Here is a 27,318-nt window from a genome sequence, read left to right on the forward strand (position 1 = left end):
TTGTTTTCATTCAAAAATTGAGATTTCCAAAACCGGACAAACCATGATCATTTTTTTGGGCAAACCATGATCAGAAGTGGTCAAACCATGATCATAATTCTTCTTTAAGGAAAATCGTTAAAAAACATAAAAATTTGAATAATTTCAACACCTTATGGTAGTATTAGCAACTAGAGACTTGGGGCTTTTCAACAAACCCACACTCGTATCGATTATGTGTGATTTTCATGAAGAAAAATCGATTTGCATTTACTAGTTGCGTAAAAACACTCCAAATTGGACAAACCAAGATCATTTACCCTACGTTAACTTTATTTCATAAAAACGTGACATGTTTTCTGATTTGGCACCCCTAATGAAAGACGTAGTCCTACGTCAAAAATGGCATCACGAGAGAAGCAACGTTGCGAGATGATTTTGAGCAAGGACCTGGGAAATCCTCAACTCTTTCATCGGGACATCGGAAAACAACTCGGAATCGTGCAGTCAACGGAAGGAATAATGCGGTCAGACTGGATGTTCTATTAGTTATCAGGATCACAAGCATGTCGTAGAAGCGTTTAAGTGGAATCCCAATGTTTCCATCTGGGATGTGGCCAATATGTTGTTTTTGTCCAAGTCTTTCGTTCAGAGAGCCAAGGACCGGGGGGGACTGCATACGTACAAAGTGCAGAGGCTCCAAACTGTGACGAACTGGAAAGTACGGTGGGCAAGTCACGGGCTCGGAAACTGTACACCCAGATGGTGACGAAGACTCATTGTCTCATCATGGATGTCGAGATTTACGGTGGGCTCCCGGCAGCTTCCTGTGCTACTGTTTTTTACCACCCAATACATGTTTGATACTCCGGTGAAAGTAAGAAAGCAGAAACTTTCAATGCCAAGAAATACATGATTTGGCAAGCGATCTGCTCATGTGGCGAACGAAGTGCGCCGTTCGTGACTACCGGGACTGTAAATGGGCAGATCTATCTCAAGGAGTCTCTACAGATGCGCCTGCTTCTCCTGTTGAAGCAACATGAGGGCCCTAAGATCTTCTGGCTGGAGTTAGCTTCGTGCCACTATTCAAAAGGTGTCCTGGAATGGTACGGAGCCAACGGGGCCACTATCGTACCCGAGAACATGAACAGTGTATTGAACAGTAGCAGTGAAGTTAAGGTGACCTTTTCGCAATATCGTCCAAATCGTTTACATTTCTTGATTTGTATTTGTGTTGTCACCTTACGTCTCATGAAATTTTCCACACAGCACAATCACATCATTCACGCGAAGGAAGCCTATTTATTTTTCATTTTTAGGCCCAAAAAATTGGGCCTAAACAATTCGTATGATTCAGACATACAATTAGACTGATTCATTAGGCCAGAAAGCAGCAGCTGTTCAAATTCGTACGCAACATAATGATTGATTGAATTATTCGAATCCTAGTATGCAGAACAATGCCTTGAGTGTTCTTGGAATTACAAAATTCCATCAGATCTGGTTTGCTTTATTGGGAGTGATATTTCCTCGATAACAAAATTTACCACCGGCACGAACCTTGCAACAATGTAGCTCCATTAATCTTTATTTTAAATATTATTGCTTGAATAGAAATGTGCTGCTGGGCGTCGAATCGTCAATTCCGGAAATCATTGTGGGCACTAATTGATAGCTTTTACCACGAATCCCTTCGATCAGAATGGGCAGCAAATGCTGCCAACATCATCCGGATCGATGCACACACCCGGGGGAGTGAAGCACACCAAGCTGTAAGTCACATAATTGTACACATCGACATCCGTCAGTCCATAGCGGGCCTGGAAATGGTCCAGTAGGTTTGTGGAGAAGTTCATTGGGGTTGCCATCACCGGTTCCTGAAAGGATTCATTGAACAAATCGTTAGTGCACTTCGAAATGGTTTAGGATCGGTAGGCTGCATGCATTCACAGAAACACCCACTCAAACACAAACACTCAGCCGTACGGAGGTAATTATTTTTTGATGGTTGTATGAATTGAATCCAGAGCTGGCACAAATGGCCCTGACGTTATTGGCAATTAGCGCCCGATTTGTGCTGTTGGAAACTTTCAAACAAATTACAATTTTATTTCCACCCCGATTCGCTTTTTGCAAAGCCCCCGATCGCTGCCACGAGGGCGTGAAAACTGTACGTTTTGGGTAATACAATTATTTTGGCCGAGAAAAAGCTATTCGGCTAGATTGAAAGTGGTAATTGCCAATTGATAGTGGAGCTTCATTGCGATTGGGATGAATTCGATTTTAATTGAAGCGGGTATCATGTGCTTCTAATATCGCCTGGATTGGAACAGCTGGATACGGATCGAACGAGCAAATATTTTGACATTGTTGTAGATACCGTGTTGGTTCGTGTCGAATGTCAATGTTCGATCAAAAGTATGTGACGGTGCATTAAATATCTTTTTTGTCTGGCAATTGAAACATCCGATCTAACATCGAAAAACACGGGATTTTATTGAAAGGGTGACAGGTGTTTTAATGTCCAGAGCCAATCAAAACTAATGGTTAGCTATAATACAATTTACAACGATTGAAACTGATATAAGTAATAATGAGTAATAATATAAATATAAGTAATAATGATCTTAAACTTTTGGCCTGAAATATACCAGGAATCCATCATCCATCATTTGGTATTTCGAGCGCGTGTTTTGGCCATTAGTGAATCCTCTTGACATTAGATCGTTGACTAGCTGACCCGGCAAACTTCGTCCCGCCCTAAATTTGTTTTTTGTTATCAATACATTCAAACATTCAATTTGTCGAATCGACGTTTTCAGTCCACTGCCAGATGATGATCACATTTTTCGTGCCTGAACCTATTCAAACATTTCGGCTACTTTTCCAGACGATTTTAACCGCTCTTGTAATTTCAGATGAAAATGACCAATACCCTCCATCATTCCCTCCTCCTATAGCTTGTTTTGCTTATGAGGACTTCTCCTTTCAGTAGCAAATTCGTAATCGTTGGATTGTAAAAAAAGTCACACAACAAAGACAAAACAACACAACTGAATACTTTTGTGCCATACTTATGCGAATAGTAAACCTGAACCGATTCCTTATTTCTTATATTCCCTTATTATTGCTTCATTCTATTTTTCGCTTATTTCTAGTGTTATTTACTAGCTACCTACAGTTGCTAGAAACTTAACCGAATAATGCTGGACAACGAAAGTGTTGAATCATTTATAGACTAGGATATTGTAATATCATAGCATATCGTTCCAAATCTTAGAGAACTACCGATTCTATTGCTATACAAATAATCAAAATTCTTTCACACCAAAATTATTATTGATATTCACATTATTTCATAAAAACGTGACCAGTTTTCTAATTTGGCACCATTTCTGAAAGATGTAGTCCTGTGTCGAAAGTTATTACTTTTATAGAAGAAAACTGACAGAGTAAAACTCGCCAAAGACATTAAAACACTATACTATAAGTTTTAAAGTGTCAAAAAGCCTTCGAAATATGAAGGAAATGCTGGGGACCCACACCACCGTAGATGTCGACAGCGTACATTCATCATCGCGAAATTATTGATTTCTTTTTCTATTATATAGACTGCAAACTACAAAGTTCATTTGTCGCAGCCGCAGACCAATTTGAAGATCAATTAATGAACAGTTCGGGGGTTAAACCAGTGTTGCCACACGTACAGATTTATCTGGAAAGGTTCAGATTTTTTCGTTATTTTTGGCACAGATACGGTACGGTACAGGGTACAGGTTATAGTCCAAAAATACAGATCGGTACAAATTTTTCCCTCTTGTTAAATTTATTACATTTGAACAAAGCAACATTGGGGTACAGACGACTTTTACGCCGCAGTATCGCTTGGCTGCTGATCATAAAAGACAATGCTCGGCCGCATGTCGCGAAACCGGTCAAAACATATTTGGAAACGCTGAAATGGGAGGTCCTATGAGAAATATTTTTAACCCCTCTGGTACAGATTAAAATGTGGCAAAACTGCCATGAACGTTCGCTTTGTAAGGAAACGTCAATTTGAGCGGGACCGGATATTATTGATTGAATTACCAAAGCATTCAAATAAAATAACAAACAATAAACAATCTATACAGCTATTCTATGCTAAACTGATAATCTCAGATTTTCGGGAAAAGTGGTAGTTTTATTCCTCATCGCAAAATATTTGACCGGATTTTTTTAAATATTTTCATTAAGGTGTTCATTTCCATTTTAGGGTGATAAGAAGAATCAACTTTTTTCTGTCGCAATGACTCGGTCGCCATGTCGCGATGACTCGCGTTATTTATTTCGGATTTAATGAATCGCATGAGTTCTCTCGCGTTCATACTGAGACAGCCCGAGCTCGGTCAGTCTCCCTTTTATTCAGTCATATTTCTTCGTATTAGCTATACTATTTTTAAAAGAAGCTTCTATCGTTAGGCGTGGTCAGATGAACCAAAGTTAAACATGTGTAATGCATGCGTCTGAAAGGAAATAGGAAACGACAAACAGCATGTTTGCACGAACATGTGTTTATCATTTAATTCTTGCTAGCAGAGCTAGCGGTAAAACACAAAAGTAAACAAGGAAAGTTAAGGTGGAAACAGAATGCCGCGTTGCGACAATTGTGCTTTGACACTTCATTTTAAATATGTGTGTTTCCATTTAGTCGAACACAATAATGCGTTACGTCATTAGCATCGTTGTACTAAACGCTAACATTTGTTCTAAACTGCTTGCGCCGAATTCGCGATGACAGTGACATGGTGTCGACGTCTGGTGGCAACTTCAAATCAGGGCCCTAATTTGGGTTCCAAACTCGTTAGTGTAATCTCTATCAGATTAGAAAACACGAAGCTGGTTTTAAAATTCTAAAATTTGAATGAAAATCTCCACATCATGTTATTTGATTACTTGAAACACGTGTTTCTGACTTTCATTCAACCATATGGCTGAACGATTCCAACATTGTTGCTGAATTTTTTCATCATAATAATGAGTTGTCTTCATAAACATTTTTCGTATAAGACTTTTTCACCACTTGCAAACAATTTTTTTTTCATTTAAATATAACACTATTTTGATATAGAAAAGCTAATTTTCATTTTGAAAACGTGTTCATTCCGACTGAAAATCAACTATTCTATCACGCTCCCCTAAACTAGTAAACGAAGCTCAATGCCGCCAGCGCGGATATATCAATGTGTTGTTTTTAAAAACATTCAACTGATTCGTGGACACAACAAGAACAAGATTTTCATACGAATTGTATTTTGTTTTTGTTTACATGAAAAGTGGTGACGCGAATGCTAGATTGTTAACAGACTGCGTCGGGCGAATTTTTTAGTACAAATTGTTCTTTATTGTGTATTGAACTTTATTGTTCCATGCGTCGTGTTACGCCAACCAACGGACCCTTGGAATTTATGGCTTGGCTCACATGATTTTTTTGGTTACACAGCATGACGCACTCGCTAGAATTATATTGCGATAAGGGCATTTCCTTTTTTTCCAAAAAGATTTTTTTTCTATTCATAACTTTTGAAGTACTGGGGCGATTCTGATGATCGACACATCAGATTGAAGCCAATATCAATTTATTTTAAAAGAAATATATCACACTTGTGGAAAAATTGAATTTTATTTTCGCAATTATTGATTGTATTTTTTCTTGAAAGCTGTTTTTTCTACGTAAAATTTTCCAAAATTGGGTAAAATCAGGTTTTTGAGTACGAGAAATATTTCTGTGATCTCTCTTCTGGGAAGGAGGTGAGGTCTCATAGAAATGGAGGACATTTTAACCAAACAATTATCCAGGTAACTTAAAAAAAACAATATAATTGGCCACTTCTGGTGGTAGTGAGAGCATTGCCTGAGAGTTGGTAGTGTGAGGTTTGCTAGAACGCTGAAATTACGAATGAAATCAAAATCCACCGAAGTTTGAGACTTAACGCCCCGCGTCGGTTCCTAGGGACCGGCATTGAGCTCTTTGGTAGGAAAGCGCTGACTGACTAGGACTGACAGTTACAAAAGAAGAAAATAAAAATATATATGGTTTGTTTTCTGGAATTTTACTAAATATGACTATTTTCTAGTCGAATTTCTGACTATTTTCTTTTTTTAGAATAAATATCTTTGGGAGCTGGGACCGACACTGATATTGTGTAAACGGTCTCGATTCAGACTGAATGGAAAACGCAGCAAGAACAATTTGGGGCTTAGCGTTTTAAGAAAAAAAAAAACACCGCCTAATCCATTCTTTTTCATGCGTTACGCGATTAGGAATCAAACCAGTTTTATATTTTTTCCACGAACTTTCATTCACATATACGCTGAAGTTACTTAGCTGAATGAGCACAATGAATTATTGAAATTCTCAGATTGCTCAAATGCTCAGATTGTAAACTGACAATCACGCTATTGTCATCAATCCTGATAAAACACCAGCTGCAGAGCTCTTGTGTAGATTCAGTGCTCATGTTGTTGAATAGGTTGCTGGAATAATGGTAGACGATTGCACAGCGACGCGATAAATTGTGATCCAATCAAGAAACAAAAAAAAATCAATAATTCATCGCCGACACACCGCGTGTTCATACGATGCTTTCCTTCTTCTTCAATGAGACTAACGTGCCTAACGTTCGCCGTCTCAACGTAGTATTACTTGCGCCATTATTATCAGAAGGGGAAACTGACACCCTAAGTATTTCCGTATGTTTCCAAGACCTCCAATGTTTCTTTGGCTTCAAATCATTACAGAACCTTTCCCAGACTCTATACGAACCATTCTACAGTATCGATTGATCATTTTTTGAGAAGAACTAAAATTTTGATAGAATACAATAATAATGAAATAAATGGGAGTTCGTGTAAGATCGACACCCCAACATCCGACACCTTTAGAGAAACGAATGGAAACTTATTGCATTAATTTTGAAGTGCTAAGATGGGAATCCATATACTATGTGGACACATAGGGTAGGTGAAATAGTTTCAAAATGATTTTGGATGATGAATAAACCAAACAAATTCATGTATTACAACTACAAACTAAAGCTGTTCACTGTTGGCTTAGTGAGCTCCATAGATCTCGATGCTGATGAATTTCCAGGTTTGCGGAATGAATGGTTCGGATTCCGATCTAGGAATCTCAGCCACGTTGTTTTTTTCTGCCAATTCAAAGGCCAGACGATTGATATCATTAATAGAGATCTCATAGAAATCGATCTCGAGAACCAGCAGGTGGCGGACAAACGATCGGTCCGCTCCTGGTCCGGAGTAAATAGTTTTCATCCCAGCTTTGGTGAGCATCCACCGAAGATGTGGCTGATGGCCTTTTTTGTTGACATGCCCTACTTAACGTTGGTTGGAAAATTTCCGACTAAAACACTGTATTACGGGAGAAAATCGATGACTGGCGGATTCGACACTGGAATCGGGCACTTCCCGATTCCTTCGACACAATTAACAGAAACGGCGTGATGAAGAAAACATTCACTTGCTAGACGTTATCTTGAGCAATTCCGACACAACATTTGCTAATTGTTACCAGTCCAATACGATTTGCATTGTACATTACATTACAGCATGCGTGTTCGAACAAAAAAAAATTAAGTCGAGCAATTTCACGCCAAATCAGCCAGCTGCTAACCCGACCCATTTCGTTCAGTGGGTTAGGAGGTATTAACGCTCAAACTCTTGTTGTTCCGGCGTAACGCCCTCGTTTTCGAAACTTTGAACTTACATCCCAGTATAGAAATAAAAAACGTAGTCCTAAGACATTTGGCATCGCAAACCTTTTTTTTTAAATCCCAATTTCATGAACTCCCTCCTGTCTGAGACTCTAGAAAATGAAGTTCGATTGAGCTAATATTAGGCTGTCAAAAAAGTCCTGCGGTATTTTTTTTTGAATTTTCATTTGTTCATAAAATTAGTTACAATCATCTGTTTTAAGTCAAATATGCGCCGTTTTGTTCGATGACTTGTTCCCAACGAGATGCCAACTTCATAATACTCCTGTTATAGAAGCTCGCTTCCTTATTGGCAAAAAAACTCGGATAGCCAATTTTCACAGGCCTCTTTTGTGGCTAATCTCTGACTACCTAGCTCGTTCGCCATGGACAAAAACAGGTGGTAGTCACTTGGTGCAAGGTCCGGACTATACGGCGGATGCAAAAGAACCTCCCATCCGAGCTCCCGGAGCTTCTGACGCGTCACCAAAGAAATGTGTGGCCTGGCGTTGTCCTGATGGAAGACAATGCGGCCTCTGTTTATCAAAGATGGCCTCTTCTTCATGAGTGCTACCTTCAAGCGGTCCAGTTGTTGGCAGTACAGGTCCGAATTGAGCGTTTGGCCATAGGGAAGCAGCTCATAATAGATTATTCCTTGACAATCCCACCAAACACACAGTAGAACCTTCCTGGCCGTTAATGAGGGCTTGGTCACCGTCTGAGCCGCTTCAGCGGGCTTCGACCACGACCGTTTGCGCTTCACGTTATCGTAAGTGACCCACTTTTCATCGCCAGTCACCATCCGCTTCAGAAACGGGTCGATTTTGTTGCGATTCAGCAGCGATTCACATGCGTCGATACGGTCAAAGATGTTTTTTTGCGTCATCGTGTGTGGCACCCATACATCGAGCTTCTTTGTGAATCCAAGCTTCTTCAAATGGTTAATAACGGTTTGATGACTTATCCCCAGCTCTTGGCCGATGCTACGGCTGCTACTATGCCGGTCTTTCTCAGCTAATTCAGCGATTTTGTCGCAATTTTCGACAGGCCTTCCGGAGCGTGGCGCATCTTCGACGACCTCTACACCCGAACGAAAACGTTGAAACCATCGTTGTGCGGTGGAAATGGAAACTGTATCGGGTCCATAAACTGCACAAATTTTATTGGCAGCTTGAGATGCATTTTTGCCTATGTCATAGTAGTACTGTAAAATATGTCGGATTTTCTCTTTATTTTGCTCCATATTTGCGACACTATAACTCACGAACGACTTAACCAAACAAAACACTGTCAAGGACTATATTATAGCGTAAAAATACCTTTCCAACAAGCTATAGTATGACTCGATACAATGAATACAACTAGAACTACGCGCTTACAACGACACCTCGACACCATTTCATCGGCATCCTCAACCATACTTTTTAGGGTAGGGCGGGGCTAGTGGTCATTTTTGAATAAATTTGGCTGTAACTTTGTAGTACGAAGCTTTGCGTTGAAATGTTATGTACTACAATGAAGTTTACCTTTTACCGTTTCAATGAAAAATAACCAGAGAATCAATTATTTGACATTTTTTTTTCATTTAATGTCTTTATATTCAGAATAAATTGACCAACTAACCCCACAATCGGGGTAAGTTGGTCAATTATAGGCATGTTTTTTGAGCAAATAATAAACGTTTTGCCATTAGAAGTTTCCTTCATTATAAATTAATTTATTAAATCAAAACAAAAACGGTTAACTAATATCATGTAGCAAGTAAAAAAAAAACAAATTAATAAAAATTTCAAATTATCATCGTTGTTGAAAATTAGTCAGGCAATCTTTTCTAGCTATTTCGTCTCTCTTCGACTTTGTAGCGAACCAGAGTTGCCAGGTTTGAAGACATGTCTTCATTTTCAAGACATTTGATTTTGTAAAGACATTTTGAAGACGTTATGAAATATGTGAAGACATTCCAGTATGATAGCGTACGTGGATTTTTAAAATATATCTCTTCCATGAAATTCTAACTATTGGCCGAAAATATTGTCAAAAAAGTCTCAGCGAACGAAGCGGTCTGACTACATATTGTCTCTAAAAGACATTAGTTCATTTGCGCTCGAAAATTCGAAAGATTGTTACATTGAATTTCTATTATTTTGGTCCTACTACATAATAGATTAACCTAGATCTTTTAAACGACCTCTTCACAAATCGAAGGTTTTCCGGTTACATACCTTTTCTACAATTAGTTTCATGGATATGGTTTGAGTTACAACCAAAATTTCAAAGCTGACATAAACAAATAGAGTTATCACAGTTCCGTTTTTGCGCGAAGAACTTTCCTCCGATATTATGGTGACGACATTTTCTCGTACCATGTCAATACTTTTGAAAAAAAATCATCTGGCATCCCTGCGACGCACAAACGCTTGCATTCTAGCTTGCATTTGTTTTGATGACATTTGTATCGTTCGTCCCAAAGTATATAGAAATAGCCTCCAGGTATGCTACATTACTCAATGCATGATTGTGAGTTCTGATATTCAATGCTAGCGTTTATTATATTTAATGAAAATTTTACAGCAAAAAATAGAAATATGACAATTATATTGCAAGTGGTTTGTATGGTGGTTGTCTCGTTTCAAATACACTGGGTTTAGCAGTAAAACATATGCTTTCTATATTTGCTTACGTAATGAAACATGGCATACCTGAAAATTTTATATGCGTTGCTCTCAAACGAGCAATTGGTGTGACCAACTAGCCCCTCTGTATATGAAAAAGAATATTCATGAAAATTCAATAAAAATAATTTTTAAAAGCGATTTCCATTACCACTTAAAGCTAATACGTACAATAAACCTATGTTTTACGTTCGAGGCAATTTTTTTCATGGTTATTAACCAGTTTTAGAACACATATTATAATGCGTAAACCGTGAATAAGTTTTAGCAAAATCGGAACCATGTCCATATTTTTTAACCTACTTAATAAAAAGTTTTTCCAATTTGCTTATTTTATTGTATCAGCAATTTTCGCTATTTTTCATAAATAGATCGCTAATTTTTTGGACGCTCAGGTTCCAAGATATCGTCACTGACCAACTTACCCCTATGACCAACTAGCCCCGCCCTACCCTACCTTGTATTCCGAAAATAGTTCCAGAGAGTCGATTTTTTGACAAAAAAAAAAATCGGGATGAGAGTAGATCTGACATTGACATTTGGCATCAAAATATTTTTTTTTGGAACCCCTGATTCCATGTTCATGCTTCTATCAGCAGTACCAAGTTTAAAAAAATCAAGAGTGATCAAGAGTTGGGTTAAAGATTTGCTTTTCGGTCGATTTGGCGTGGAAATGCTCTATATATTTCTCATACAGGGTGGCACATAAATCACCCAACGCTCTCTGAAGGAAAAAAATAACGATCGCGTTGCAACTATCGAGCTTTTTGATTCCTAAGCGGTTCAGTTGTCGACTTTGTATTGTTTTTTATTCAAGAATAAAAATTTTGTATCGTGAGACTTTTTTATATGATTTTTTTTTGTGGAAATCGGTTGCGTGACTTGTGCACTTCCCTGTATTTGGGGTATCTAACACATAATGGCTGATATGTGTAGTTTTCTTCGATGGCCAACCGGTTCCAACTGCTGCTGCTATTGGGTCCTCTGACTGCTACTAGATTGTACACTTAGATGTCTTCACTATTGCACTGTTACCGACGAGATAACTGTTTATTTCACCACAACCGCGTATCTGACTGAATGTTCTTCTAAGACTGGAGACCCCGATCACGTGGCTGCCCGGCCTCTATTGTTCGTTGAGTATAAAATCTTATATTTCCTGATTGAAAGCTCTGTGCGGCCTCGAAACAGGAAATGGCATTTTTCGCTAAGTCCTTTCCATTATCTCCATCTTTTTATTTATCTTATTATTTATTCTACTTTGAAAAGAATGAATATCAAGTTTGAAGCTCAGTCTCTATTAATTTTGTAAATAAATTCAATTAATGTTTGGATCTCGAAAACTAAATTTTGACAAAAAAATGTTTTTGTGTTGACGGTAAATCTCGACATTTCATTCAATTTCAAAACATTTGGCATCAAAATTATTATTTTTTCGAAACCCCCGATTTCTCGGTTTTCGAAAATTCGTTGCAGAGAGTCGATTTGTGACCAAGAAAAATTTTTGGGATGACAGTAGATCTCGACGTTTGATGCAGTTTGAAAACATTAGGCATCAAATATGTTTTTTGAAAACCCCGATTTCGAATTCGATTCAAGTTTAGGTCGGATTATTTCTCTGGCTTGTATTTTCGAACATACCACTCAAATATACAATCTAAGTATTTGTTTTTTTTTTGCAATGAAAACTAAACATGACACAAGTATGATAATACTTTCTGAAAGTGGCCTCATAAAGCTTGATGAAATATTAGTGAAAAATACGCTACAATATGATGGGACTATTGGATCGTATGTACGAAAAAAACATATTTATTGTTTCAACTGAAGCTGGATTAAATTAAAATGGATACTTAATATTTTCTATTTCAATAATTAAATCTCAAATTCATTAATCATAATGTACAAACCTAAACTGTATTGCTTCTGAAATTTATTGAGACTTTTCTGGGAAAATTCTGTATTAAACCGAACACATTGAACCTAGCACATAATCCTTTGATCCATCTCCTCAGAAGGGACAGCAAATATTCCCAACATCTCCCAGATCAATGCATCCACGGGGTGGAGGGAAGCAGATAGTGTCGCTGGTGACATAATCACAAACATCGCGATCTGTCAGCCCGAAGCTGGCTTTGAAGTGGTCCAAAAAATCGGATGCGAAACTTTTCGGCGGCTCAACAGGTATCTGTAAGTATTGAATCATATTAATAAAGTTTGCGTATGTTTCAAAGAATGTCTTCTTCCAGTACACTGGTAATAAGTGGCCACTCTACCGAGCACATATGTTGCTGGCATGTGCAGTAATTAGCACACCAACGAAAACACTTTGTTGTTTTTTTCCAATCCAAAATCTACTTTTCGGAGCCTACGTAAATATACGTCCTAACAAAATCAATTAGTCGATAGCAAAAAAAAAACTAATGGCGGGTCATGGTAACGGCATCCGGTAATTGTTTGCGAATCTCCGTTGATTGATAATTAATAATAAATTGCGAATCGCGTGAAACGTGCAACTTATGTCGATGAAGTTGGCCGGAAAGTGTAGTTCGATCTACCGCAAAGGATTATACAGCTGTTTACTTCGTAGTATTAAATATTTCAAAACTTTGACGACCGCAATTGTTCAAATAAAATTCTACTGAATATTAACATTAAAATTATACTACTTCGTTAGAAAGATGTTCATCGAGGAACATGTGTCTTTTTAAGAGAAGCAAAATCAGTAACATTATAGGTTCATTTGTAATGAGTTACACATCTCCTACCAAATTTATTGGGTGAGGCATGGGGATTATGTATGGAACATAATGTCCTGAAAATAGCTGTCTCGATTCTTCTGGCAGATTTCCATACTTTTCTTGAAATTGTCGTTTTGGCCAAATGTGCTCCAATGTGTTTGCTTTCAGGAATTCAGGAAAATAGCATCCAAAGAAACAAATACAATGGTATAAATTCGCAGCATCCGGGCAACTTGGTGGAGTAATAAAAACGGTCAGTTACGCGACAAAGTAACTTCGTACGCAGTCATAATTTTGACAATATTTTCAAGTGGTATTTTCAAATGATAAATTTCCAGGATATTTTTGAATGTTTATAATTTGTGCGGAAAACATAGTCAAAGTCGTGACGTGAACGAATAACATTTTTTTTCCTTATCTTTGAGTATAAATTGTATATTTGAGATCACTTTTCCACTATCATTTCTATTTCTGTATACAATTTTCATACGGAAATTTATATTTTTAAACGTTTCTAACAATTTTTCACAATTTTCTACAATGGTTTTTTTGGTGTTGCCTGTTCCAGAGTGTTGACAATATCTTCACGTTCCGATAGCACGAAATAATTCCCACTCGCTGTGAAACAGAGCATTGACTCGCTACGCTTACCAAATTTACCGACACCACGAGCGCTAGATGCGTCTAATGGCACAAACTCGCCCACATCTCGTTAGCCGTACCACAACAGGAAGGATATTGAAAAACGATATCGTTAATTTTCCGTTCCCGATTTTCCTCTTCACCGTTCCATCGTCATCGTGCTCATGCACATTCCCGGCTGCGTTGCTATCTAAACGTGACACCGGAAATGGCAGGGTGCGAAACGAACACCGTTTCCCATGGTCTCGTTTAGCGTCAGTTTGGGTTATTAAATCTTGCAGGAGTTCAACTGTTCATACTCGCGAGAACGCTGCCTCCACATCGAATTCGGAAATATGTTTGCTTGTCGGAGCGCATCATCGCCATATTCGGCGGGAAATATTTAAAGTAGTTTTCCAGATAAATTGGAAGTAATATAAATTAATGCAAGCTTTCTTAAACGTTCCGATGCGTCATTCAGTGAACAACGAGCGGGTTGATAATACTGAATGCATACCGTGAGAAGATAACTACGGGATAACATCCACGGAAACTGCTCCCTGAGATGATTGGCCTGGAATGAAGTCAACGAATGGACCGTGTGGGAGGAAATTAATTTATATTCAAATTTTCGAATCAACCTTCTCCTTCTTGACATTGGCTTCCCGCGTCATTTGGAATCAATATCGAACGGCAGGAGCAAAGCAGGAGTGCACCGATAGCTATTCGATGCAGCTCCTCACGGGAGGACAAAGTTTGAGAAAATGTGTCCATTCCTTCTCCGTTTCAGGTATGACTTGAATTATCTTTTCCAATGGCGCAATTAAGTGATCAGATCGAAAATGAAGCATCTTGATAGTGTGAAATGCTATCCAAACTGCATCGCATTGTTGACGATAAGCTCACAACTCAGTGTTTTTGAATAGTTCATCGCTAAATTTTCTCTCGGTTCCTCACTTCAAATTATGCAGTATTTTCATTGAAATGATATATGTACCAAATGCTAATAGCGTGAAATGTGGTCTTTTTAAATCTTCAGCTTCAACCAGCTTCAAAAGAGTGTTGAACGTTGAGTCTTGGTAAAATATGGAGTTAGAACAAATGGAAAGCAGAAAAATTGTAGTCTTCATTGCAACATGGCCTGGTTGACCAGCACTTTTCCAATTTTTATGAAGTCATAAATTGGATCGATTCGTGGGTAGCCGACAAACCGGCCGATTATTTCCGCAAAGGGATCCGTGAATTTCCAGAAAGATGGAAAAAAGTTGTGACTAGCGAATATTAAATTTGTAACCATTTTTGCAGAATAAAGCATAAAAAAACAAATAAACTTATCGGTACTCCTATTAGTCCCTTACATCAAACTTCTTGAATGGCTTTTGGCTATGTTGAGATGGCACAAGTCCCAAAGAAACTTTTATTTACTTTTGACATTACTTAGGTGAGATCTCTGGCAATATCGGATGAAATTTCTTCTTTTTTTCTTTGCAAAAAAATATGATTTCTGCAGATTGAAATTCGTACATCTTTAATTTTAATATTGTTGGCAATTGTCAAAAGCAGCTTTTATATTTGTATCTGTAACTACCGTTCTGAATCATATTTCGGACGCTTAAGGCATATGATGCAGAAAACAGGTCTAAACTTTATGCATTATCTGGTTGATATTTTTAATAAATTAGTTCAATATGCTTTTAAGCATATTTTTTAATTAAGCTTTTTTTTTTCTTTATTATAGTGACTTTTGAACTCGTGATCTCTGCGTAAGATGTATGGATGTTACCACTACGCCAGATCGCCTCCACTTTAAGCTTTCTTCTTTGGAACCTATTTGATTGAAAACATCGAACCTATCGTGGCGCTAACATCGATTCAGACCACTACCTGGTGATGGTCAAACTGCGTTCTAAACTGTCAGTCGTCAATAACATAAGACACCAGCGCTCACCACGGTACCACTTACGACGACTATAGGAGCCGAACGTTGCTGCAACATATTCGCAGCGTCTTGAAGCTGCGTTACCGGGGGTAGACGAACTGGATGCTGTTCCCCTCGATGAATGCTGGAACTCCTTAAAATCAGCAATTAGCAGCACAGCAGAGACCGTCATCGGGTATGAACAACGAGGACAACGGAACGAATGGTTTGACGACGAGTGCCGAGCGCTCCTGAACGAGAAGGATGCAGCACGCGCAGCCATGCTGCAACGAGCGACTCGACAAAACGTGGAACGATACAGACTGAAACGAAGGCAGCAAACACATCTCTTTCGGGAAAAAAAGCGCCGCCTGGAAGAGAAAGAGTGTGAGGAGATGGAGCTGCTTTATCGTTCTCGAGAATCGCGGAAGTTCTTCAAGAAACTAAACGCCTCGCACAAAGGCTTTGTGCCGCGGGCCGAAATGTGCAGAAACAAGGAAGGAGGCATCTTGACGAACGAACGCGAGGTGATCGAAAGGTGGAGGCAGCACTACGATGAACACCTGAACAGCGCGCAGACAGGAGACCTAGACGGCGTTGAGGAGGACTACACCGGTGCAATGAACAACGACGACGTACCACCCCCGACGATGGGTGAAGTTAAGGAGGCCATTAATCAGCTCAAGAGCCACAAAGCAGCTGGTAAGGATGGCCTCATAGCGGAGCTCTTCAAGGGAGGGCCGAGAAAACTTGTAGAGTGTATGCACCGGTTGATAGTCAGGATCTGGGACACAGAACAGCTACCGGAGGAGTGGAAGGACGGGGTAATCTGCCCAATCTATAAAAAAGGCGACAAGTTGGATTGTGGGAACTATCGGGCCATCATAATCCTGAATGGTGCCTACAAAATTTTGTCTCAGATCCTCTTCCGCCGCCTATAGTAAGTAGATTTGTGGGAAGTTATCAGGCCGGATTCATGTCCGGTTGCTCGACGACGGACCAGATTTTTACACTGCGACAGATCCTCCAAAAGTGCCGCGAGTATCAGGTCCCTACACACCACATCTTCGTCGACTTCAAGGCCGTATATGATACAATCGACCGACGACAGCTATGGAGGATCATGGACGAACACGGCTTTCCCCGAAAGCTGACAAGACTGATTCAGGCAACGATGAACGGTGTGCGGTGCAGTGTGCGGATCTCAGGTGAGCTGTCGGAATCATTTGAGACTCACAGGGGACTTCGACAAGGCGATGGAATCTCCTGTCTGCTCTTCAACGTGGCGCTGGAAGGTGTTATGCGGAGAGCGGGCTTCAACATGCGGGGAACGATTTTCAACAAGTCTAGTCAGTTTATCTGCTTCGCGGACGACGTGGACATAATCGGAAGAACACATGCGACGGTAGCCGACTTGTATACCCGACTGAAACACGAAGCAGGGCTGATTGGGCTTGGGATCAATGCGTCTAAGACTAAATACATGCTAGCAAGAGGGACTGATCGCAACAGAGTTCTTCTTGGTAGTAGTGTTGTGATCGACGGCGACGAGCTCGAGGTGGTAGAGGAATTTGTCTACCTTGGCTCGTTGATAACAACTGACAACAACAACAGCCGTGAAATTCGAAGACGCATTGTCAATGGAAGTCGAGCCTACTATGGGCTCCGCAAATCCTTGAGGTCCAACAAACTCCGACCCCGTACGAAGTGTACCATGTACAAATCCCTAATTCGACCGGTTGTTCTCTATGGGCACGAAGCATGGACGATGCTTGAAGAGGACTCACAAGCGCTTGGAGTTTTCGAACGCCGAGTGCTCAGAACAATATACGGTGGTGTACAGGAAAGCGGAGTATGGAGAAGGAGAATGAACCACGAACTGGCGCAACTCTACGGCGAACCCAGCATTCAGAAAGTCGCCAAGGTGGTGTTCGCATCGAATCCGGTAGGAACAAGAAGGAGAGGAGCCCAGCGAGTGAGGTGGTTGGACCAGGTGGAGCAGGACTTGGCAAGAATCGGTGCAGCCGGGAGTTGGAGAACTGCAGCCATGGATCGGGATTATTGGCGAAAAATTGTGAAGAAGATCTAATCTCTCAATGGGATGTAGTATCATTATAAATAAATAAAAAATTGATTGAAAACATAAAAAAATCATCGAATAAAATGCTTTTCAAATGAAGCGAATGAAAATCAAACTTCGGACACTAAATCAAATTTCGAACAAATTGAATTCAAATTTCGGACACTTAATTTTGTAATTTTTTGGACGAAAATTACATTACACATTATATTTTATAGTCAATTGCAAAACACTTACCAAGCAATCACAGTAAACTGTTAACGATGATGAGAACTGATGAAACACGGGAGAAATTTAAATATTTATGAACGGGTAAATTCTACGTGCTCACGCTAAGCAAACGTAAAACACAATAGTAGAGTTGATAGATTTTTGCGATTTGCGATCAGTTACCACACGTTTCTCGAAAAGACCGAACTCTATCGTTGCTAGGAAACCGAACAAGTACTGATGGGACCGCGAAACATGGTGAGAGTGAAGCGGGTATCGAACCACTCGACTGTAGTGTAACCACTTTTCCTCGCTCCAAATTTCTCTGCTGAGATCAGTCGTGATTTTACTGACAGAATTCTGGCTAACACCCAAAGTTTATTTTCAGCACATGTTTTGGCATCCCGATTTATTACATTGAATGAGCCGAAAAATAACAGAAAATGCTCTACTCCTCTATACGTGTTTATCATTTGTATAATATATATGCTAGAGCCAATATGAGCCAATATGAGCGAGCGAAGCATAGTTTTCCAAATACACAGCCCAGATATATATTCTCGTTTATGCTCTTCTTTTTCCTCTTAGAAAACACTTTCCAACTTCATTTTATAATGAGATATAACATTATCACGCTTTTATACAACAGCACTAGCAGCTATATGGATAGCGTGGTCGTTTGAAACAGCTTTACATTCCAGCTGGCCTTGGTTCGATCCCTATTGACAGCGTATGGACTATTTTTGTGCAATCCCAAATGAAATAAAAAAATAAAAAAGAAAGAGATGTCTGCTCCCATACGTATAAACATTTTAAAGCTTTTAAAATAGCTCATTATTTGCGCATTTGACTCGAAAAAGCATTATTTCTGCCGAAGATGAAATGTTTTTTTTGCCAACGCTAGTTTGGATGTACTTGATGATGTGAATACGTTCTTTCAATAATCAAAAAGTTTCTACAATACTTTTTGTTTGTTTTAATATAACAAATCCTAAAATACAAACATACTCCAACACCGTTTCGATTTTACTTGAACTACTTTTCTTGAGCCATTTTATCTAAATCAGCTTGAATGTGAGAGATAGCGATACGTAGCGTGTTTTTCAAATGATTGTCACTGATTTGTTCCTTGGCTTTCATTTCAATTCTTTCATAACTGAAACAATTGCTCACAAATGTTTCTGGATTCAAATTTAAAAGTAATAAAGTAATTTATTAGTTCTGTAAATCGCGCTTCTGGAATCTGGAGTACAAATCCAAGACATCATGGTTTTCGAATTTGTCACGCAGCTCTAAATCACACTGCGTTTCAATGAGTCCCATCTGCATGCTTTCAGCGGCATGCATTGAAATCGAATGGGGTAGAACAAATTGGAGAATTTTTTCATGCGCTTTGAAGTATCAAAATATGCGACAAAATCAGCATTAATCGACTGAAATGCATAAACATTTTTCCTAGTTGTCGACACTTGAGAAATTCTCAATGTCAGAAAATGGGTAAAGATGCAATGTCGCATTGTCGCAATGTCAAATTTCATGGTATGGGTACGTTCGTAATACTTCGGATCGTTTGACGTTTATTCGCAACCGAGTAATTGACAACGTATAAATCCGATTTTAACCCTCTACAACCCACCCGGGCCTTCACACGGGCTTCACGGATTTTCTTTTCAAATTATTCAGACATTATTTTCTATGTTTACCCCTACTAGAACGCCTTTAGAACATTTCAGCTATCACACATACACGTTGGTTTTATGCTGGCAGCTTTCTGCTAGGAGTATTTCATGTTGAAAGTCAGAAATTCGAGATAAAAGTGGAATGTGGGTTTCTTTAGACAAATAAAAAAATTTGGGTCTTAGAGGGTTAATGCCGTCACTTGCATAGATTTATGCGCAGAACAGAGCAGAACCAAAAACGTGAAAAAGTCCTTTGAGAACAAACGAGGCCAATTGAAGAAGGTTAAATTAGCACGGAAAAAATGGAAAAGAAAACAGAAAATGATCAGCTTGGATACACACGATTAACAAGAATAAGTCACAAAGTTATTTTATTCTATTGTATGGAAAAATTTTCAACTATATTATTAATTTCGATCATATGATTTTTTTTCAAATCAGGCTGCGGGTCGCATGAACAACGTTGGAGGGCCGCAGGTTGACTATCACTGTTCTACATACACCTTGTAAGCCAGTAAAATCTACTTAAAAACCCATATGCACAATATACGTGTTACATAATAAACTGTTGGGCTAGGCGCAAATTGAGAAGCGTATAGCGCTCGTAAGCGAACACGAGGCTACCAACACTACTCATACGTGCCACAAACGTAGCGTGATGGAGCGCACATTGAGTCGCAGTTTGGTGCCATAACGTGCCACTCGCATACAATGTCTGATTCACACAAAGTTTCCCGATATATTCATTTACTAACACAATCACCTGACCGGTACAACCATACAGTGCAAAACTCACGGCGCTATATGATTGTTCAACAACACAACCGGCACGACCAGTACGAGAAACTGTGGTTCAGCCACAGCTTCACGCGAGTAGTGCCTCACGAGCGCTCCACCATCTCGCGTCATCTGGCCAATTTGCGCCATTCTATCTGTTTCCATTAGCCACAAAAACAGGCGTTATATCGCGCAAAGTTACTCGCGATATACGCGTCTCAGTTTGCGCCTGGCCTAACAGGATGCTACATTGACCATTGTTTGTTTGAAAATTATTTCCAAGAAAATTTAAAAAAAAACATTAGGAAAAGATTATTCTATTGAGCAATGAAGAATCAAAGAAAACGGTCTAGAGTTATGATGCTAAATCTGTAGATGACAAATACACTAGTCTTTCACTACAGGAACAAAAAGAAGAAAAAGAAAAAGAACGATAAGGAGAAGAAGAGGAAGAAGAAGAAGAAGAAGAAGAAGGAGAAAGATCTCATCCTCCTCAACGTGATACTTTTTGATGAATTTCGGCAGACCCTTAGTAGTGTACATTATATTTCCCCGTTCACCGCAAACCCCGAAGTAAAACACAGCGGCTTGGACATTCGTCACCCACAGACAGACGTGGAGATACACTCGACAAAAAAAATAGAGCCTGAAATTTTCAGAGGCTTCCGGAAATGCATGAAGATAGGACATCATCATAGGTACATCAGTTTAAAGATTCAACATTCATGTTTTGATATATTCTGCGAACATATTTTTTTCTTGATATGTGTCTTGGACAAAAATATCGGGAACAAATAAAGCAACAATTTTTTTCTGTTTCATATAAGTTTACGCAGCACAAACAAAAATTTCATATATTTTCTGGCTTTTCGAAATTTTGAAAAAAAAATATAACTTTGAGACCCACTTTTGCTCTAATTTTTCTTAGATGCGTTCGTATGTGTCTTTTTTTCTACATTTGCCGTAATTTTTCCTGAATTTTGAAGAGCATTGCGAGACACAAAAATAATTTTCTTAATCGTCTGCATTATTGTTTTTTACTTTCTTGAAAACGATTATTTTATTGTATTCGTGGTTTTCAATTGTAAGATTAAATTTAAAAAAAATAATAATTCGGATTTTGTTAAGTGTTCTTCTCATTAATCCGAATGTTCTTTCTACAAGGCATTTTTTCTCACAGAGCTCCATCGTACTGCTGACTCCTATGAATTTGTTAAACCATCTTAATCCAACGTAAAGATAATCTCATATATTTCAAGATACGAGAAAAAAAAATCTTTGTGCAGCGCAATGCTCTAAATATACATAAATATATAAATATATAATTTAGACATATGAAAAACAACATTTCAAAATAATAGAGCAGTAACAGGTTTATAAATTCAAAATAAATGGCCCCAAAGGTCAAAAACAATTTTGTTTGCGTAATTCTCTTCAAAATTTAAGAAAAAATTAAGCTACATGTGAAATAACAACACATACGAACGCATTTAAATAAAAATTAGAGCAAAATTGGGTCTCAAAGTAATTTTTTTTCCAAATTTCGAAATGTAAAATGTATATAATTTTTTTTGTACCGCGAAAAAATTCTGAAAAAAATCACATATAACTACAACTAGAGTACTAGAGTACAAACTAGAGTAGTACTGAATCTGAAAATAAAAAAAAAAAATATTTAATTTAAAATAAAAATAAAAATCAATTTAAAATTTTTTTTTGTACTTGATTTTTTGATGAATAAATGTGATGAAAATATTGATCGATACACCTTAGTAAGATGTACTTTCAGTATTTTTTTATTCATATTTTTGTCTCAAAGCTATTGATAATGGCGTGAAATAAACGAAAAGGTGCATTTTTCACCATGGAATGGTGTACCATATAAGGACTCAAATATCTGGTACTACTGCCAAAATGTTTTATTTAGTACCCTATACAATATTTTACATACAGCGAGTGATTTGGTTTGGGGGCACTTTTCACTCCCTTACCCGGCCAGGCCTTTTCACTGAGAGTATAATACTAGGCCTACATAATAACGAAAGGCACAAAGTGTTCGTTCTAATGGGTACGCTTAGTAATTTGTAATTTCGGTATTATTTCCAATGGAGGACATTTTTATTTTTCTGACTTCGATAAATTGGGAAAGTAAAACTGAAAACGGTATCGACATTAAAAGCTGTCCCCTGCTAATATAAGCACACGCTGAAATATTTGCATAATTACAGTAGCTTTTCTAAAACACTATACTACAACGCTACAAAAACAAACGTTTTGCGATATTCCATAAAAAACAATATGAATCTTCCGTGTCGATTCATAAGCTTGATTAGAATTTTATTATATCTGAGTGATTGAGTGAGCGTTTCCAATATAGCTCGAGTGTCTAATGTTCGTCTTTCAATGTCGCATGTCAAATGTTTCTTGCAAGCTCTCCTAATCTCAAATATCGCTTGCGTTAGCTCGATTAAAGGGTCTGTCACATCAAATTGCATCACGGAAAACACGCTGTAGAAATTTAATTTTTAGGAATTATATCTTCAGCTTTCGCTTATAATCAGATAAGAGTGTATAGATCACGTTGGCCATGCTTCACTGTCAATTTTTCGTACATTTGGAAAAATGTCGTCGAACGAAAAAGAGCGTCGTGAATTAATGCGCACTCATTTCGAGAATCCGGAGTTGTCACATCGGGACATCGGTAAGATGCTGGGTATCGTCCAATCCACGGTCAACAGAGTACTAAAAAATTAGTGGGTTATATCTATGATATAACCGCAAGGTTCACGTGGAACTACCTTAGCTTAGCAATCATTCGTTTGTATTGATTAAATTCTTGATTGAATGAAACAGTTTCCAAATTCAATTGAGTTCAATATATTTGCTCTGTGAGTGAAAAAAATGAACAAATGCCGTGTAAAGTCAATTCATTTATTGTGATTGATTGTTCTTCGTTACAAGTAAATTTAATGACGGACCTTTTACGTTTGGTATGATGACTAGAACAAAATATATGTACGGAAGAATTATCAAACGTTTGATGAACCAGCCTAAGGCTGAAAATCTTTCCAATAAAGACAAAAAAAAAAATTATCAAACGATTTTTTTATTTTACATTTCCCTCTGAAGTTTACATCCCAAAAGTGTACATACTTCTCGAATCTCGAATTTGCTTGAAACTGGGAAGTTCATTCGCATCTAGTGGCTGCACGATTTTCCCAGGTTCCTAAGTTTAGAAGATCATGTTAGGACAGACATATTCCACTCTGCACAAAGGCAAGCGAGGACAAAAGTACTCGCAGTTTGCATTTATTTGCAGAGCCGATTTCCCCAGAAACCTCGGTTTTGAAGTCTGTGTTAGGGAAACACATTTCAATCGGAACAAAAATACCCCTGATTTGAATTAATTCGCAATGCCGATTTCCCCACGCTTCATGGATTTGAAGTCTGTGTTAGGGAAACACATTCCAGTCGGAACAAAAATACCCCCGACTTGCATGAATTTGAAATACCGAATTCTCCAGGCACCTTGGTTTAGAAATCTCTATTAGGGAACACATTTCGGTGGGAACAAAAGCTCCTCCTACTTTCGTGTGTTCATTTTCTTCTTTTTGGCTTTAAGAGGGTTTAAACTTTTCAGTTCACTCGCCTCTAGGCTCTTTCGTGTGCTTGCAATGCCGATTTCGCTGCTTGGTTTTAAAGTCTGTGTTAGGGAACATTTTTCGATGAGAACAAAAGTCCCCCTACTTTCATGTATTTGCAATGCCGATTTCCCCAAGGCTGCTTGGTTTTGATGGCTGTGTTAGGGAAACCGTAAATCGGGCCAATCAAAACGATGCAGTTAGGGCGTTTAGATAACGCCTAATATTTTACAGTTATTCAATTGTTTATCTAATGAAAAACAACATTTTGTTAGTTGCGATAGATGCGTAGAAATATTCCCTATCAAGTGATGCAAACATCTCTCCTATCCAGTACGAAATGTTCGAGCTATAAGCATTCGAAATCTTTCATTTTTTCCTGCATGTTCTGTGTTAAGGTTTTCATTTTACCCTCCATATATTCCGGGTAGACGTAGTTCCACGTCAAAAGATACTTCGAGAACCTAACCATCGACCGGAAGGTGAAGAACGGAAAAATGGATGCTCCGTCAGTGAAAAAGATCACAAGCGCGTAGTTAAGCAGTTTAGACGTGATCCGAGAAGTTCGGTTCGGGATGTCGCCAATAAGCTGAATTTGTCAAGTTCATTCGTCCAGCGGACCAAGCAGCGGGAGGGCCTGCGTACATACAAGGTTCAGAAGTCTCCTAACCGCGACGAAAGGCAAAACATGGTGGGGAAGACGCGAGCCCGGAAGCTGTACACCGAAATGCTGACGAAGCCGCATTGCCTGGTAAAGGACGACGAAACCTACGTCAAAGCGGACTTTCGTCAGCTGCCGGGCCTGTTGTTCTTCTCCGCAGAGGACAAATTCAGCGTTCCGGAGGAGATTCGCAAGCAGAAACTATCCAAGTTTGCCAAAAAGTACATGGTGTGGCAAGCGATCTGCTCTTGCGGAAAGCGGAGCGCCCCCTTCGTGATGACCGACACGGTAAACGGGCAGGTTTACCTTAAGGAGTGCCTACAGAAGCACTTACTACCACTATTGAAGCAGCACGAGGGCCCGACCATCTTCTGGCCGGGTCTCGCTTCGTGCCACTATTCAAAGGACGTGTTGAAGTGGTACGAAGCCAACGGGGTCACCTTCGTGCCAAAGGAAATGATCCCACCCAACGCGCCGGAGCTTCGCCCAATAGAGAAATATTGGGCGATTATGAAGCAGGCCCTCCGGAAGAACCCAAAAGTTGTCAAATCGGAGGCGGACTTCAAGAGAAAATGGATTTCTGTTCAAAAAAAAAACTACAACCTGACGTTGTACAGAACCTTATGGACGGGGTAAAGAGGAAGGTGCGAGCATACGGGCTTGGGCTCGAAGTATGAATAAAAAGAAAATGCCAAAAGTTGTTTAATAGTTTTTATTTCACTGTCTAAAATTTTCAAAAGGATCGGTCTACTGGGCGAATTTCTACAGCGTTTTTTCCGTGATGCAATTTGATGTGACACACCCTTTACGTTAACACTCCCAAACGATCGGCTCATTGAAGATTTCCCCTGGGGAAAGCTAACCAACCACATTGCTTCTCGATGGAGATGAAGCAAAAAGTAGAAATAAAAGCAATCCAAACTTGACCATCGGTCCTGCTAAAAGATTCTGTCAACGGACTCATAACACACTAGCTGGGCGATGGCAACAAGAACTGGGACAACATGGGTACAGGGTTTTATCGGTGGCCGTCGTTCTTCCATTTCATCGCGCTTTATTGAATATTAAGCGCCTTTCGATAGCGCCTTCTAGTTGCGACAGTATTTTAAGATCGTAAAAGCGGGGATAATGTGCTGGAACGTGACGACGACGCCGGAATTGCTTTCCGATAACACAGAACAGAAGCGGCTCCCTGCCATTCTCTTTGATCACGCATGGTGGGTTCAAATCATTGACAAGTGTCTGTTTAAAGTATAGTGAATTTTGAACCATGTTAACAGACAATTTTCATAAAAAAAGGGCTTCAATGTTAGAGAGGAAGCGCATCTATTTTGGAAATTTGAGAATACTCGACCCACTGTGCACCGTTTTAGTAGTGACCTAGTAAATTACGCGGGAAGCATCCTTGATTGTCCCTGTCACTGCAGAGGAGGGCGTTCACACTTTAGAGAAGTGAAACGTTCGACACAATAAATACTTTAATTCAACTTATCTAAGAGTAAGTGAATGTGTAAGTGGATGGAGGAGAGGTTAACGTTGCAGAGTTATAACTGATTCTTCTACGTGTTCTCTTGGTAGTTGGTAAGAGGCTGTCAAAACGTGAAACAATATCAGGAAAACTTTTAAGATTTAATGCAAGGTTCGTGAATTATAAATTTTTTTTCTATATTTTTTTTGTACTGATTCCATCGTTTCGGAAAAATCATTATTCCGTTATCATGAAAAAACAATGGGTCAATTGTACAAACCTGCGTTTTCTGATCACGAGAAAGCTAATTGCACTGAGGAGCCCTTCTTCTTAATAGTGATAGAATGAATATGCTTTCATGACCAATTGTGCATGTATGTTTCAGCCTCCACTGTGTTCTATTCCAATGTCCAAAGGAAGTACAAGCATTGAACAACAATAAATACCATAACTTAACCATTGTCTCTTGTAAAATAAACGTCAAGTTACCATTTGAAGTGTGACATATTCTAGTCACTACATAGTGAAACCATCGTTTCTAGTTAGGAACAAGCCATCATTTCAGGAAAAATCATCTAATCAATCACTCATTAACGATGTACCGAGCCTCAATATTTTTGCGGAATTAGATTTATTTGCAAGAACCGTAACGTACCTGATAGTGTCCAAATGTGAAATCAGGTGGAGTCTTGCTAACATGATTCGGTATACGATCCTCCAAGGCTTTGTCCAAATAATACTTGATGAAGTTTACGCGATCTGAAATAAATCAGTAAATAATTTGTTGATGAGTCTTGATTGAATGTGAATATAACGTGGAGTTTCGTTTTATTATTAGAGAAACTGATACAAATTCGGTACCCCATTTTGTTTCTTTGGACTTAGCTCTTAGCCAATGCTCGGAATTTCTTCATATTACGTCAGCTTATGAAGGGATCTATTGCGGACATTTCCCCGCAAACCGATTTCAATAACTTAATTTGGCTCGAAACTTTGAGCATAGAAGTGGAACAACTCAAATTCAAGTACCCGAGATGCCTGGGTATAAATTTGGCACCCCATTTTTTTTTATTTTTTCAAATTAAAAGAATCGTCCTGATAATTTTTTATTTTTTGACAT

The 27,318-nt window shown here is 38.8% G+C and overlaps 1 protein-coding gene across 4 annotated transcripts in view; it reads right to left on the bottom strand.

Annotated features, from left to right (window-relative positions):
* Positions 1-1,558: 1,558 nt before the first annotated feature.
* The window catches only part of LOC129767793 (uncharacterized), a 43,723-nt gene continuing 17,963 nt past the window's right edge, over positions 1,559-27,318 (bottom strand). For 3 of the 4 annotated variants that reach the window (XM_055768989.1, XM_055768987.1, XM_055768990.1), the window contains exons 3-4: positions 26,854-26,957; positions 1,559-1,856 (exon numbers count right to left, since the gene is read on the bottom strand). In XM_055768989.1, the coding sequence (XP_055624964.1) occupies positions 1,677-1,856; positions 26,854-26,957 (284 nt within the window). In that variant the 3' untranslated portion in view covers positions 1,559-1,676. Of the gene's footprint in view, positions 1,857-12,191; positions 12,591-26,853; positions 26,958-27,318 lie in introns of those variants that run through there. The other variant, XM_055768991.1, reaches the window with a different exon arrangement.

This window comes from Toxorhynchites rutilus, chromosome 2, assembly GCF_029784135.1.
Source record: "Toxorhynchites rutilus septentrionalis strain SRP chromosome 2, ASM2978413v1, whole genome shotgun sequence".
Taxonomy (NCBI): domain Eukaryota; kingdom Metazoa; phylum Arthropoda; class Insecta; order Diptera; family Culicidae; genus Toxorhynchites; species Toxorhynchites rutilus.